The following is a 16,179-nucleotide window of genomic DNA, read 5'->3' as shown; positions in this document are numbered from 1 at the left end:
GTATCTCACATAGTCTGGAATTTGGAAGAATAATATGATGAAGCTTTGGAAACTCTTTTAACCGTATAATAGTTGTAATATGGGCTACTGGTATATTGCCATGTAGAGAACAATGGTTTATAGAGCAACATTATATAGTCTGATTGTTCCTACCAGTTGTTCCTCTTCACTTTCCCCCTCTACCCACTGCTGCTTCTGATATTTATAAATGATGCCAGCTTGGTTAGGAGAAAAATAAGTGATGGAAAAGTGAAAAATAGATATTGGAAAACATTGTGCAACAACTGTGGTAACTGTGGTTTGTTCAGGTTAACCTTCACCGCTGGATTTTCAGTAATTGCAATTTTCAATATTTTAGCTTTTTAAAGCAGTGTTATAATACTGTGATGATTCAAGAGTTATAGTAATGATGGGACCAGCTGTATACTTGTGGAGACACATGTATTTTTTTACCTAAATAATACAGATGAATTTAACCATTTACTACTTTTTGGACTTAAAAATCATATCCTAATTCTCAACAGATAACCAACACAGATATGGACCATCGGCACCCTCAGCTTGATTCTGTTTTTACATTGGCTCAGAATTTGAAAAATAAAACTTCCAGTTCGGACATTAGGACAGAGATCACAGAAAAAAGTAAGTTTCTCCATCCTGTGTTTGCAAATACATAGTTTTCGTGGCAGTAAAAAATCTTCATGCCTTTTTCTATCATTCTCAATTGAGCATAGCTTAAGTTACCTTCCTTGAAAAAGAAAAGAAAACTTGGCAATTAAGTGGCTTTCACTTAAACAGTCTAATGAAAATTCCTAGAACAAGAATTAATGCTTGTTTCTTTGACTGGACGTTTTTTCAAGTATGAAGGTCAATAGTTTTGCTGGGATTTCGAAATATTTTGTGAAGAATTTGGGTTGCTTCACAGTCACAGACCCAGGGATGAGGATTTTATTTATTGAGAAAAGGAGCTAATCATGTTTCTTTTCTTGTTGAACCCTGAGGCAGTGGACAGTTTAGAACATGAATATATTGACATTAGGACAATGACTTTTTGCATGTGTGCTTTGAAAATTGTTGACTGAGAGTAGAGATTTCAAGTCACTGACATGTACTTGAAAATTTAATTTCCAGTTTAAAGGTTCCCACTCACTCTGAAAATTTATTTTTCTCATACTTAAGAAATGTACAATTGTCACAATTTGAAAGTAATGGACAATCTGTTTTTTGAAGCCTTAAGCTTTGCTGGTTGCTAATATTAGAAAATTCATGCAGCAGGGAATGTTATAGTTAGAAGCAAAAATAGAAAGATATATTTTCTTATGCTCTCCTCTGTAATGTAGTTTTCCTTTACTCCATCTGCATGAATTTCTTTGGTGTCCATTAGACTTGGTGGAGATGTGGTCATATGGAAAGCCCACGGATGGGTGGTTTTTCTGGGGGTTTGATGAGACAGCATCTGCTATCTGAGGTTCACAGACTGTGGATTGGTAGGGGCAATCAGATTCAAAGAAGCAACTTAGTTTTACAGTCACTGAGAACTAGGAGTGAGGTGGAAACTTGGGGTAGGATAATAACCATGAGAGTCAGCCAACAAGGGGACATGGAGTCAGCCACAAAACATTCTGGATTCTTCAGAAAAGCTGAACAAGAAGTAAAGGACTGTGTACTGGAAGTTTGAGTTCCCATATAGTCATGTGCATCCAGTGTAGGAAAAGAGAAGTTGTATATTGTGCCGTGGATAAAACTTCCAGTAGGTACTTTAAATGTATGTGAAGATTTTCTGCCTGTCTTGAAACATGAAAAAATGAAGGTTTTGTTACTACTGACATTTAAGAAAAGTTTGCTCTTTGAAGAAAAGTGAAGCTCAGGGCTTCTTCTGCTTAGTTTAAACACTGAGTATGTATAGACACCAAATATATATCAGAATATACCAATGTCACCTTCTGTGAGTCTGCTGTGTATTGAAGCATTATTACTCAAATTGATAGGGACAGAGAAACAGAGAAAAACTTCCTTCTCTGAAACATCCCTCCCAATTGCTTTATGGACGCTGGGAATTGAAAAACAGTCTCATCAGGAAATCTTTCTAGTCCTTCTGCCTCTGATACCAGACTGATGCTCATGACAACTTTTTCTAGGAACTTAGCGCTTGAACCTGCTGAATCCTGAGGGTGCCAGGAATGTCACTATTTTTCTGTCCTGTTTTACTGGAGATAGAAAAATGGGTAAATATATCAGCAGTGGAGAGAGTAAGGTTAATCTGTCCATTAATAAGAAAATGTATATACATAAGTATTCATTCTATAATAGTAATACTACTATGTAAATGTCAAACCTCTGTGCCTGAAAATTAGTCCACAAGATGCCTGTGGGTTGAAATCTATATTACACAAATTATTAGGTTTGTCCCCCAGCATGGTGGAGTGATATTTACTCTGACAAGTGGGCTTTGCTGCCACAATCTTTGAGAGCTTTGTGGAACTAAACAGAATATTGTTGAATATATTAAAGTTAAGAGATTTTCTCAAGCAGATGAATCACAATGGCTTTGTGTAATTGCAAAAGGTTAAAAAAAAAATGTAAACCACTTAAATGGTTTACATTTAAGTGCAACCTTTGGCATTTTTGCTTCATGGAAAATTGAAGTGACTTGAGCATCAAGTGTGTTAATTTTCTAATAAAATTGTGTACTTACTGTTAAAATAAATACACTGGATGTCTTACATACTGCGTACCTCTTTCTGATCAGAGTAGCAAGATGCTCGAGAAATCCAGCTTAGTCTTTTTTGGTTTTGCTTTTTCCCATTCACTTTTTAATGATATCCTTTTTTATCACATTCTTTAGCGATATAATTTGCTCCCTGTAACTGTCACGACAGGTAGTAGAGAAACCTGTTTCCACCTCTATAGATTTTCAAGTAATACACTTGTTTTAATGGTCTGTAAGCATCCAGGAAAAGGAATGACACAATGCCTTTCTCTCCAAAGACAGATTCACTGCTTTTTGTGATGCACTATTTTTGTTCTAGGCTCTTAGGTTCTCTTTTTCATTCCTTGTTTATTAAAGGTTAAGTGTGTTTATCCATCATCTAATACAGCTATTTATTGAGAGAGGAATAGAATTCCTTCTGCTTGAAGGAAATGGGGTGTAATCAATAACTTCTCTGTTCTGCTGTGTAGCCTACTAAATTCTGTAGCAACCTATGGTGGAATTAAGTTGCCAAAGTAGGTTGTTACTACCTTGTAGAATGTTTCTATCTTGGCCAAAGTTCTACTACAAACTTCTACTACAAGTGCCATGAAACTGGTTTGGAATGCTCAGTTTGCTTTATACAAGCTGTCTAAACAATATTTATTTACTTATTTATTTGTACTGATTTAAGTTACAGATGCACAAAGATGAATTTTTGGTTCGATCACCCTAAAATTGTGCTCCTTGGAGCCCTGCTGCACACTCCGCAGTGCAGTTTCCTACCTGTGTGTACTTTAAAAGTAAATAATGACTTTGAAATATTCCAGAAATAATAGTTGTTACTTGTATGCTGACTTGCTTAAACGAGAGGAACCCAAACACCTGATTTTTTAATTTGCTCCTGTGAATGTCAAGACATGGGGAACTAAAATAATGAATATGGAGACTACTGAATTTGAGAATGTTATATTATTGCTTTTTGCCCTGAAAATTGAGGTAGTTATGGCTACTTTTTCATTTGCCTCATATTTTTGATGTTCCGTGCTGTTCACAGTGGAGAAGCTGAAGAACCAGTGGGACAATACCCAGCACAGCGTGGAGGTGCGGCAGCAGCAGCTGAAGTACATGCTGACAGACAGCCTGCAGTGGCACGAGCAGAGGCAGGAGATGGAGCACCTCATGGAGCAGTGCGAGATCCGTCTGCGAATGCTCCTGCAGGCCCCAAAAGAGATGCTCACCAAACAGATTGCAGAGAGCAAAGTAAGACCACTTCTGCTTATTTTTTTCCAATCCACATTCCCGAGTCTGTGTAAAGCTACTGGATTCAACTGATGAGTGAACGTGCAATTTAGTTGTTTTCTATCTTTATGGGCATGATATTTTCTTTATTATCTGTTTTTCAGTATATCAGACTTCCCAAGAATGCCATTCTGGGAGGTAAACAGGTGGCATGTGTGCATGTGTGCCTTTGAAAACTTAGCTGAAATGAGTATAATGCAGCATCAAAGAAACTATATTATGCAAACTGCTTGAACCTCAGACCAATTAAAATTTAACGGTACTGCCACAGAATTGGCTTCATAGAAATATTTAACATTAGCTTAGTAAGTCAAAGAATCTACTGAGGTATTTAAACTAGTCTTGAACTTCACTTCTGGTGGGTGCCAGGCATATCCAATGCCTTTATTTTTTTTTTTTTCCATGCAATCTTTGATGCTTTTTATATCATGTCAAGCGTGCTGTGGTAAATCTGTAAGTCTAGTGTCCTTTGTCGTGGTGGCTGTCACAAAAAGGGCAGGCTGTAGGTGGCACAGTATGAGAAGTAAAGACACAAAGCAGTGAGGAGAGACTCTTACCAATGCAGTATTTAGAACAGGGATATAATAGAGTTTAAAAAAATATGTGCATATGTATAGGCACATATGTATTCATGAAGGGGCAATGTAGGGGAGCAGCTGGGTATGGAAAGAGGCAGGCAGTATGATTGCGAGAGCTGCTTACCAATCCATAGCTATTCAAGTACACAGTAAATTTGCGTGCTTTGCATAACTATCTGACTAGTGTCTATCTCTACGTGAGCAGGGAAATAGAAATGGAACTATTATGTCTACTTTGTTTTCTTAAGTGAAAGCAGGCCCATGCAAACAGAAAGTTAGAGGCCGTAATATGCAACTGCACATAAATATATATATATATATACAAATATTGTTTTTCGTATGGATATAATCTTGAGTCTAGAGTCTCTAACGTCAAGGCACGTTGTAAATATCTTGCCACAATAAACAGACGTTTCTAATGTATTTTCTTAATTTTAAACAGACAAAAAACAAAACCAAAACAAAAAATCCCCAAAGAATGAAATCAGATTTTTACACTGCACGTTTGGTTTATGCCGCTTTTAGACGCTGCTTACATTGCTATTATAATAATTCAGACTTATTCATGCTACTCAAAATACAGAAGTGTTTTTATTTCTGTTGCCCGTAGACTATAAAAGAGGATTTCTCTAGCCTTTGGCATCTCTGGAAAATACATCTTTTTCTCACCTATTTCTGTTTTCATTATCAGGACACTTAATTATCAGGACACTTAATATCTGTAGATTTTCCTCTTTAAGGTTTTGCTCCTAGATGAAAAATGTGCACATTCTGCTTTTTAGAAAAGAGGGAAAAAAGAGGGGTTTATAATGTGATAAAATGAATAATATGAGAAATAGTCTGATTTTAATCTGTTTCATTTGGCATTGCTTTTTAGCTGTTAGTACAGGATTTGCATAGAGGTGACATCACAGTAGCGGCATTCAATGATCTTTCTAATAAACTGCTTCGCGAGTATCGTGATGATGACTCAAGGAAGGTGAAGGAAACCACTGACCAAATGAACACTTGCTGGGTTAATCTGAACCAAAGGTAATTGCAAGGTTTCACTCTATCTGTAGCAGGTGGTGTCTTAAACTTGCATTCTCTGTATAAGTGTGTATTGTAGTTTCTTCTCTGTGTGCTTTAGTGCAGGATTTAGGGCTGCTGGGGATAATTATTTAATTGCAGTCAAGCTCTTTTGATGATTGAAATTACCACAGTTCACAATGGAAAGCTTCTGTATGACTTCCCATTTACTCCATATATTTTTAAACAGAAAAATTTATGCTTATGTTTGGTTTCAGGTTTTCCCATTGGTGTTTTTCTCCAAGTGTCTTTGAAAGTTCCCCTCTTATTCTTTATTGCTGGTATGATTTAGGTATTTGTGGTTTGTTTATTGTCCTTTGTTTTAGTAAGGATCTAAGTGTTCAGCTTCATATTCCCATGCATTAATTCCTTATGGCCTTTCATCTAATGGAAACTTCCCCTGAATGGGGCTGTGCTTTGGGTGTTCAAGTGCAATCCTTCCAGTACTCCCATTTAGAAAATACTTGTGCTCTGGGAACTGAGACTTAATTGAAGCTTCTTTCTATTCATCCTCTATTAAAGATGTATCTGCAGATATGTCTCAATGAAAATGTGGTATTTTTCTATGCATATTTTTTTTTTCCTGTGAGGTAATCTAATTTCTGCAGAAATGCTTTTGAGCATTTGGTATTTGTTATTGATAGACAGCTAATGTTTAGAATAGTGTCTGACTCTGAAATCTAAAAGTCTACATGCATTTGTGGTTAAAGGGAGAGAAGACAAAATTGATCCTCTATATGGGGGAGAGGGGAAGATGACAACTGAAGTCTATATGTATATATGTGCATGTGAAAGAAGCAGCTGCTTTTGGCATGGGATGTCAGTTAAAGGAATGAAAAGCCTACTTAGTAAAGCTTAAGGAGATGTTATCTCTTGAGGAGTGAGGAAAGAAGTCTGTAGAAATTGTGGAATTATAGAATGGTGTGAATTGGAAGGGGCCTTAAAGATCATCCAGTTCCAAACCCCCTGCCACAGGCAGATCATAGTCCACTAGATCAGACTGCCCAAAACGTGAGTCAGTCTGACCTTGGACACTTCCAGGGATGGGGCATTCACAGCTACTCCTGTTCCAGTGCTTCATCACCCTCACAGTGAAGAATTTTTTCCTAATTGCTAATCTAAATATGCCCTCTTTCACTTTAGAGCCATTATTCCTGTCCTTACATGCCATTGCAAAAAGTCTCTCTCAATGTTTCATGTGGGCCCCCTTCAGCTCTGCAAGGCTGCTATAAGGTCCCCTGGGAGCCTTTGCCTCTCCAGACTGAACAACTTCGACTCTCTCAGCCTGTCCTCATAGGAGAGGTGCTCCAGCCCTCAGAATATTTTAGTGGTTCTCTTCTGCACCTGCGTCAACAGGTCCACATCCTTCTTGAGTTGGGGCCCCAGAGCTGGATGCGGCACTCAGGTGGGACCTCACCAGAGCGTAGTAGAGGTACAGGATCCCCTCCCTGGCCCTGCTGCCCACGCTGCTCTGGACAGCACCCAGGACACGATTGGCTTTCTGTGCTGTGAGTGCACGTGGCTGGGTGGTGCCCAGCCCCTCACCCACCAGTACTCCTAAGTCCTTCTCAGCAGGGCTGCTCTCAGTAAGCAGGTAACGAAGGAAGCAGAGTAGAATGCTATCTTATCCTTCCTTGGAGGAAAATAGTTCCTCTGTCATTTTGTGCTTTGGATGTGGCAGTTGTTTCCTAGTTAATTAGAGGATGAAGGGAGCATTGGATCCTTGTTGGATTGGCATTGACAGTAGACTACAGACTCATTCACATTCAGACTTTGCAGTGTTATGGCCAGAACTGGCATAAAACTGCCCACTGCTTAGAGAAGGTGACCAGAAAGAAGAGTTCCTGCCTGGAAGCCTCTAATTAGTTTGGAATCTGCTTAAAGTCTAAAATAATAAGCTACTGCATTTTGTTATGTGTAACTGAAGCTCCTTAATGGGGCTACTGTTTGAAGTCTGTAGCCTAAGGAAGGTGAATATCTACTTTGTTTATTAACTAGTGGCAGAACATAAAGGACACCTCTGAGAGCCAGTGGGTAGCCAGTGTGGAGCTGCTCAGTGTGACCCCATCTAAGCAGCATGGTAGAATTAAAAGGGGAGAATGTGCAATTATAACACCTTTCCAACAGAATGAGTATTTTTATACTTGCTTTAAATGTAAGAAATAGAAATACCAGTGATGAGGCTTACTTGTAGTGACAGATGTTGGGACATGTGGGGCTTATACATAGAGTGGACATGTGGCTCTATGGCTTCTATAAGAATAAATCTGTATTTATAGAATAATACTTTAAAATACCAGTTTGTTTCCCTACTTGAAGGTTGTGGAAAGGGTCCTTAGTAACATCGCCTGGAAGGATTGTTGTCCTGGTCACCATAAGAACACCGCCGGGAGGACTGTAGCCATGGCATGTAAAGTGAAGGAGCCTGTTTTAAAACTGTTGGCATTAAGAGATTGAAGCTCCCCAGCTTGACGTTGTGTAAATTGGATACTTTGCCCAGTAGCTATTTATGTTCTATTTTTACACTTTAGGGTGAAACTATAGTCATTCTGTGTGTTTGTGCTGCCTAGAGAATGGGTTATAGTTGCTTTCTGTACTGTCTCAGATGTTAGTTTCTGAATTTCTTTTGATTACACACATGTATGCATTGCAGATTTTTAGTATAAATTGAAAAAAATAACTGGATGGAGCAGAAACCTGAAACAGAGCCATGAAAATTGAAATAATAGAATAACTTTTTTTTTTCCTTGGGTGTGTGTTTGCCAATAGAATCTGTGTACACTTTCTCCACTATCACTGTAATAAGTTAGCTGCATTTGAAAATAATTCTCCAGCTTCTCCTCACATTTAGTTCTTGGAGCCTTGAAGATGTACAGATCCTCTGTCTTTTGAGGCTGCTCTAATTGTGTCAGAATTCTTTTAAAATCTGAGTTATGTTTTTAGAGCATGGGGTAGTTTTTGATCTGCAGCACGGAATTCTTCATTTTTGGTTTTATGTTTGAGGTCTTTACTAGCAGGAGAGGAAAGTATTTGCATCTGCTCTCTAAAAGTATTGCTCACTACTGCTATACATGTCCTCTTTAAAAACACCCATGTAATCTTGTAAATTTGCACATTTTTAGTGACAGGATTGTTTTTCAGCTTTAATTCAAATATATGGCAGCAGTGGGTCGATAATAGTATTTCATTCTTTCCTTAAAGCTCAACCAAGGCAAAAGCTTGAGAAATTAAAACTTCAGGATGTAGACAATACTCTTCAATGAATGTTGTAAACTTCAAAGTTCAGGTTGCCTCAATTCCTATCTAATACATCAGTACTTAGACTTAGAGATCTGGGTCACTTAGTATTTCATCCTTTGGGGCTGTTCTTTTTCTTTGAAGATCACCTTTATTAACAGTCTGTTCTTCCTGCTGTCACTCCTGTTCTTCCACCTTTGGCCTTAACCCCCTGCTCGGGAAGAAAATCCCTGCAGAGGGAAAGGGGTTTGACGTTAGTGCTCATAACTGCTTTTATTTTACATTTTTCCCACAGTTTCTTAGTGTGCTCTAATTTTTCACCTGGTGCTTATTATCTCTTCTGGACAATATCTGTCAAACTACTTGTTATCCCTAGAAAGCTACTTACTATTTTTTCTCAAGACTGGATGAAGCAAGTGAGAAGAAAGAGTGAAGGCTTCTTGCTTTCCTAGTCATTTGCTAGTAGCCAAAACTTGGGCAATCCGAAAAGTCAGGAATGATTCTTAGACTCATGATTTGGATAAAGCAATTATTAACAAGTAATGTAAGACCTAAGCTCCTAAAGTAGGGTTGCAACACTATCTTTTTGCAAACCGTCTCTAAAAAATTCAGTTGGTTATGCTAAAACTTAGGAATCTGAGCCTGGCAGAATTGGGGTGGCATGAGATTTCCTCACAGTCCTTGAAAAAACCCAGCTTTTACTTGCATCTGTCTCATCTGATGTGCTGGTAAAGTAGGCTACTTGCTTTAAAATGTCATCTTGAATGGTGCTGAACACCCACTGCTTCTTTTCCTAAAAGGAATATTTTAACTAGCTCTGGAATTCACAATTCCAGACATGATTATTCCCTCATACTGCCAAGCTGTACTTTTGCCACACCATGATAAGGAGGAAAGAAAGCTGAAGTAGATGGGAGGATGCAGAAGACACAAGTTTGGGGCTGTCTGGAGAAATATGGAAATACCAAATACTGAGTGTTTTGGCCTTGTCTGTCTTGTAATTAAATATCACTTTACCCCTAAAATCTTATAATACAGCTAGTGCTTGATGTGAAGATAAAGTTGAACTTTCCACTTACTCAGCAGAAGCATTCTAGCTGTTAGCTCTGTTAGAAGTTTCTCTACAATGTGCTGGTGTGGAACAGCTTCTTTCTTTTGTCCTGATTTTGGGAGAAGGAATGCTGCAGAATAAAGCCTCAAATGGATGAAATTTAGTTTGTCTTGCTTTAATAATATTACTAAACAGAGCTTTTAAAATTGCTGACTGTAATAGTTTCTCATCTGAGTTTCATTTCAATCACTGTTTCAGTACTGTTACATAGGACTATAAGGGTTTGTTGTTGTTGTTGTGTTTGGGTTTTTTTTCCCTAGGAAATTGTTTGAACTTGCTGTTAACTTAAAATGTTTGCATTATATTGTTATTACATGAACAAATCCCCTTACAGACACAAATTTTACTTGAGTGTTTGCATCAGTCGGAAATCTTTTGGATGATTGAAAATTTGGGCCATATTCTGCCAGTCTTTTTTTAGGTTTAATTTGTTGAGTACGGCTTAACTATTACGATGGCAATGTATTATTCTGTTTGTTTGCGTGAATGTCAAAAGTCTTGTCTTCCAGCAGAGAGAACCAGGTTATCTGAATTTTCATCCCTTAGTACTTTAACTCTTAAGAATTTATAGCAGTGCTTCTGCTCACTGTAAAAGAGGAACAAAAATACCCCAAGCACTCAGTGCTTCTACTCCATGTGTTTTTTGTTGATTGGGAAAAGCCAGTTTTTCACACATGGAAATAACACTTCTACCATTTGGGGTAGCATAAATAGCTCTCTAAAAGGAAAATCTAGATTTTTAATTAATAACTGAGTTTTTACTGCATGCCTTTTTAAAAAGGTCTGTCAAATGCCTAACCAGTTCAGGACATCTGTGGGTAGCTATAGATATACTAAAAACAGTGATATAAATAATGATAAAACAAGCTGTACAGATGAATAGTTTCTTACTAGAGATATCTTTCAGATTTCCTTTTAGTAGTTTCATTATGATGTATATAATGCTGTATGTTATGGGAGAATATTCTGACACTTGTCTTCTTTTCAGAGCTCTTGATAGGCAGAATTTCTTGGAGACAGAGATGAAGACAGTACAGGCCTCACACAAGGATCTGGAGAGCTTCCTCAAGTGGCTTCAAGAGGCAGAGACAACAGTTAATGTTCTGGCAGATGCATCCGAGCGTGAGAACACTGCTCAGGACAGTGTCTGCATAAGGGAACTCAGAAAGCAAATGCAGGTGAGAAATTAAATAATATTGCTGTTGTTCAGGTTTTCTCTCAATGACAAATGTTACAAAGAAAGCCTATCTACTAGCTTGGGGTAAGCTGCAGCCTATTGAAAGTTGTTTCCTAAAACAGTGTTTCAGAAGTCAGGTGTATGAACAAAGTAGATTTGTCTTCCTGAGGTTTGAAGTACATATTTTTTGTGTATGTCTTTGGCACTGAGGGCTCTCAAATGTCCTTGGAGGGTGACTGCATTCAGGAAGTGTACGCTTCATTAAACCAAGTCATGTTGTGTGATTGTCCAACCAAACAATTTAATCTACTTCTCTCCAAGTAGAGCCCTCCTGGGCAGCACTCTCTCCTGTTTCTGTCTGCCACCTTCCTCCTGCTTTTTCAGCAATCCAAGAAGTTGTTGTGCTTGGATTACCTCTTCTCCCTCTCCTACTGCCCAGCAGCTCCCCAGCTGGCCTTCCTTCTTGTTCCAGCCACAAACTGGAAAACTTAGAAATGACTGAGGAGTTTAACTGACACCAATTATTAAATTCTGTGTTTGGATTAGTATCTTCTGTGATCTAAGTGGTTTTGAGCAGCTTGTGACAAAAAAGAGATGTTGCTTTTAGTAGTGCCCTTAATCTGAATATATCTACGCTGAATTGAAATGAAACAAGGCTGTCAAAAGTATCTGATAGCAAGCTATTCTTGTTAATCATAGTGAAGAGCACAATATTTTGTGGAAATTTGTATCTGTTGAACATGACATGTCACTCATAAATGGTCAAATGATTCTAGTCAGTCGGGAAACTCATCCGTAGAGATGTGGCTTTTTGTGAAATGCTGAGACTAGTCTGTATTGGTGACACATAGAACTTAATGTTATGCTTTCTATTGGCGCCGCTCTCAACTAATGTAATGTCGTGGAGGTGGAAGAGCTAAAACAGGGCACAGGCAGCTAACTACAGAAGGCAGTGCTGTGTGTAAATAGACTTATTTCTGCTTTACCCTGCATTCTGTGTAGTCAATCGCACCAAGATACAGCTTATTTCAGTTTGTTTGTTGCCTCAGTGTGTGGTATGGGGCACTATGAGTGTGGAGGGTGGTTTGCCATTCTTTATTGTGCTGCAATCTGATTAAAATTGCCTGAGTTGTGCTGTGTGAGGGGAGAACTGTTGGGCAAGACTGCCTGCTGTGAGAGGAGGTCCATAACCAGCCCCTGACTGTGCACGTTGTCCTGGCTTGTAACAACTGAAAAGGCAGGTGGAGATGCTGGAGAATGGCCTCCTACGGGTTCAGCATCCAGTACCAGATATTGTCCACCTCTTTCTGAGATGTATGTTTCTACACCCTGTGCACATGATTAACTCACTCATGACCTTATCATGAGCCTTTTCTGGCTACCCTAGGAAGTGAAGTAGAGCATGTCGAAGACTGTCATAGCATAATGACTTCCAGAATGAACTTTGTCCTCTACCATCTTACTGTCTTACTTTAAATGTAAATTAAGGCATTGATATCATGACACTGGCAAACGCTCCAGAATCTGTCTGTTTTCAAATATTTGTTGCCCTTCTGAAAACAAAATGAAGCTCTAACATCTTGCTGTACCTCAAAAGATCAAACCCAATCCCTTGCAAGTTCTTAAGCTTATTATCTGATTAAATAAAGATCATTTCCTGTTCCCCCATTATGTGATGTAAAATAAGTGTTCTCTTTATACTTTGTTTAATATGTAAAGAAGTATTGATTTTAAGGTTAGTGGTTAAATGGTTTTAAGAAGAATGTGGAATTATAACCTTCTCTAGTCTGTGTGAAGATGCTTCTGCCCCCAAGAGGATTAAGTAAGACTACTATGAGTTTAAGGTGTGATAAATTCTAGGTGAAATGAGCTGAACCTAGACCAAACATGATGAATTTGTTGTTGTTGCTGTTGTTACATGTCATGCATTTTCAAAATAGAATCATCTGTTAAACTGGCATCTGTGCCTGCATGGGAGGACCATCCTCCATTTTATTTTAGGTCTAACTTGTTTGGCTGCAGCTCAAGTCGCTCTACAGTGGAGGCAATGATCTAAGCCCTGAAGCCTTGTTTTGCCTTTCATTGTGATACTTGAGGCCAGCAACAGTACTATGCAAATTATGCACTTTGAGTGTGGTAGCAATGTCTTTTTGAAAAGGAGAAATCCACAATTATATCATCAGTTAGTTCAATTAATTCTCTCAGTTATCTAAATGTTGTAGAGACCTTCCATTCAGGTTAGTGCCAAAACTCTATACTCTGTGTTGAAAAATGTTTAGCAGTGACTTGGAAGAGATTAAAACCTAATTTGAAAAAATATGCAGAAAATAAGCTAGGAAATAGTAAAAAAGTAGCGCAATGCATGTGAAGTCCTGTGCCTGCAGATGTGAAGGTGTTAAAAATAGTTCAAAGATTTTGTTGTATTGTAAAAAAAGTTACCATAAGTAGTGGCCAGCTTTTTGTCTCACTGCTTGATTCAAACTTGTAGATTGAAAGATCTGGGAAGATAAAAAGCAGAACTGAAGTAAGGAAGGTGTGGACTGTGGGGTCTGTCTTACACAGAAGAGGTTTGAGCTTTTGCACAGTTGTTTCTGAATGCTTCCATGGTTTCAGAGTTCTGCTGCTTCATAGGTTTCCTTGAAAGCAGTTTGTTAAGAGCATGTCAGCTAATCATGGTAGGCTCAGTCTGGAAGGTTAAAGAAAGCAGACTTCTGGTGGGAATGGATGTAAGCCAGGAGCAATGGCATGCAGAGGAACAGTTCAAATAAGTGGTGAAGATGAGAAAAGACAGCATGTTTGGCAAGGTGAATACAGATGTTAAGATTTCTATATACAGAGTGGAATCTGTGTATTTACTCAGTGATGTTGTTGCAGACAGATCAAGAAGAAAGCAGAGTGCAGGGAAATGGGGTTTATGTGAGGATTGGTAGAAACATTGATTCAGTCCTAAAAGTAAAGATGAAAAGGTTGTCCTCACAGAATTGGATGGGAAGAGTTTTTAAATGTCCTGTATGAAGAACCTGAACCTTGCATTCATCTCCTTTGTAGCAAAGTGCCTTAGAAGAGGCAAAGCAGTATATAATGCACTGACATCTAAGCTGTGCATCACTTTGGATCATACGAACTTGTCAGGATAGCTGTTGCCTGCTTGTTGTGCTGATTGATGTGCTTGAAATGTGTAGGTACCTTTGCCTGTGGAAATAGGCTCTTTAAATCATATGATCAGTGCTCCACCTGCTATGTTCAGGTCTCCTTGAATCTTTGCTACAGCAGCCCCTCTGATACAGGTTTAAGTAGATTCATCAAAGCTCCTTTGGAAGCAGTAGCTGGCTCTGGTTATGCTGCAGTTTTACCACACGTAGGGATACGTTGGCTGTTTTGCATTGGGGGTGCCTTACTGGCGGCAAAACACTTCCATGCTCTTGAACACCCTACTGTCATCCTTAGATGGCTTAAATAATTCTGCTTTGTCATGGGAAATACATCGAAATTATGTTAGCTCTTCGGATTCAAGGATGATTTAGAGAAGGGGTTGATGATGCAACTGTATGCTTGTACTTTGTTAAAACCCTATTTTTATCTTGTCCAAAGTCATTCCAGAAAATATTTGATTGGAAATGGCTTGTGAAAAACATTCCTACTTCCTGGTGCAAGTGAGAATCCTTTGAGATCCCTTTGGCTAAATTATCTTTAAGAGAGTTTTCACAGAAAAAAGGTTTACCCCCTGCAGTTTTCCCCTTTGTGTTGGGTAATCTAGTTTTGAGAAACGCCTGTGTGATTTATTAGCCTTTATTGTATGGCTGATATAATGAGTGCAGGTATCCCTCCGTTCCTCTCTCAAGATTTATAACACAATCTGTTATTCACTCTGCCAGAGCTGCGTTCAGCCTGAGAACGAGAGCATCCTTTCCCAGAGTGAGGGAGCAAACACTCAGTCTGCTGACAGAAAGCAGCTACTAGGGAAGAACAACTGTTGTAATACACTGGAGCCGTCTTCCTGAAGGAATTCTTTCTTTCTTCCTGCAGCTTTGAGGCTTAAATTAATAACCTTTTTCTGGCTATTTAGTGCGCTCCTGAACAGTGGCAGACGATCGGCTGCTCAACTTCATTTGCCCTCTGCAAAAGCAGAGCTGAGCAGCACCGATTAGAAGAATCTGTGAAGGCTGTTATTTTTTTGCATTTGTTTTGCGGGGTTATTTTGGGAGAAAAACTTATGCTATATCAATCTTCTTTGCCTTTGAAACGTATAAAGCCTGTAGCTTGCAAAAGCAGTCCTGGAAGAGAGCATGCTCAGAAAGCTGGCAAATCATTGTCCAGTGACCGGGAGGAAATGATAGTTGCTCTTCATTTATAATGCAAATTCTGAGGTATCTTCAGAAGTGTGGCAAACTTAAAATGATGGCTGTGGTGAGAACCTCTCTTCAGAAAGTTGTGGTGTTGTTGCATCGTTTACAGAGGATGGCAGTTTCTTCTCCCCGTTACCAGAAGCTTTGTAAGGTAAGAAACATAAGCCCGAAATGTCGAGTGTGTGTATTGCTAACTCTGTTGTCTTTCTGAGATTAAAAGGAAAAGAAAGTGAGCATGGGATGAGTGTCAAAATCGTTTAGGCTATCTAGTGTTTTTAAGCCTGTAATGTTCTCCATGTGTTTTGTTTAAAAAAAAAAAAAAACCAAAACCAAACCAACCCTGTGCTTATCCGCGTGATAATTTTTTTTTTTTTTTTTTTTTTTTTTTAGAAAAGTGCTCTCTTGCCCACCATTTAGGTGTCTGGAAGGAAACTGTTATGTCCAGTGATTTTTTATTTTTTTTTTCCTTTTTTTTTTTTTATAAATACATTCTTTTCCCAGGGAGTTAGTTACTTCTTGGTAAATGTGATTCTTTAACTCCTGTGTACCCTTTATGTAGAATAACTGTGTTTTTCCATGCCCAGTGTTATTTTTCTTTTGAGCTTTATGAAACTTTTAATTAGGAATGAGTTCAGCAGACTTAATACGCAGCCCTTAATTTCTGCCGTCAC

At 38.6% G+C, this 16,179-nt stretch overlaps 1 protein-coding gene across 7 annotated transcripts in view; it reads left to right on the top strand.

Annotated features, from left to right (window-relative positions):
• Nucleotides 1-16,179, top strand: part of UTRN (utrophin) — a 351,387-nt gene that overhangs the window by 147,537 nt on the left and 187,671 nt on the right. For 6 of the 7 annotated variants that reach the window (XM_040060117.2, XM_040060120.2, XM_040060116.1 and 3 more), the window contains 4 exons: nt 525-642; nt 3,747-3,952; nt 5,447-5,601; nt 10,974-11,163. In XM_040060117.2, the coding sequence (XP_039916051.1) occupies nt 525-642; nt 3,747-3,952; nt 5,447-5,601; nt 10,974-11,163 (669 nt within the window). Of the gene's footprint in view, nt 1-524; nt 643-3,746; nt 3,953-5,446; nt 5,602-10,973; nt 11,164-15,414; nt 15,660-16,179 lie in introns of those variants that run through there. The other variant, XM_040060121.1, reaches the window with a different exon arrangement.

This window comes from Hirundo rustica, chromosome 3, assembly GCF_015227805.2.
Source record: "Hirundo rustica isolate bHirRus1 chromosome 3, bHirRus1.pri.v3, whole genome shotgun sequence".
Taxonomy (NCBI): Eukaryota; Metazoa; Chordata; class Aves; order Passeriformes; family Hirundinidae; genus Hirundo; species Hirundo rustica.
Note: the sequence above shows the minus strand (reverse complement) of the source record. Positions and strands in the feature narration are given on the sequence as shown.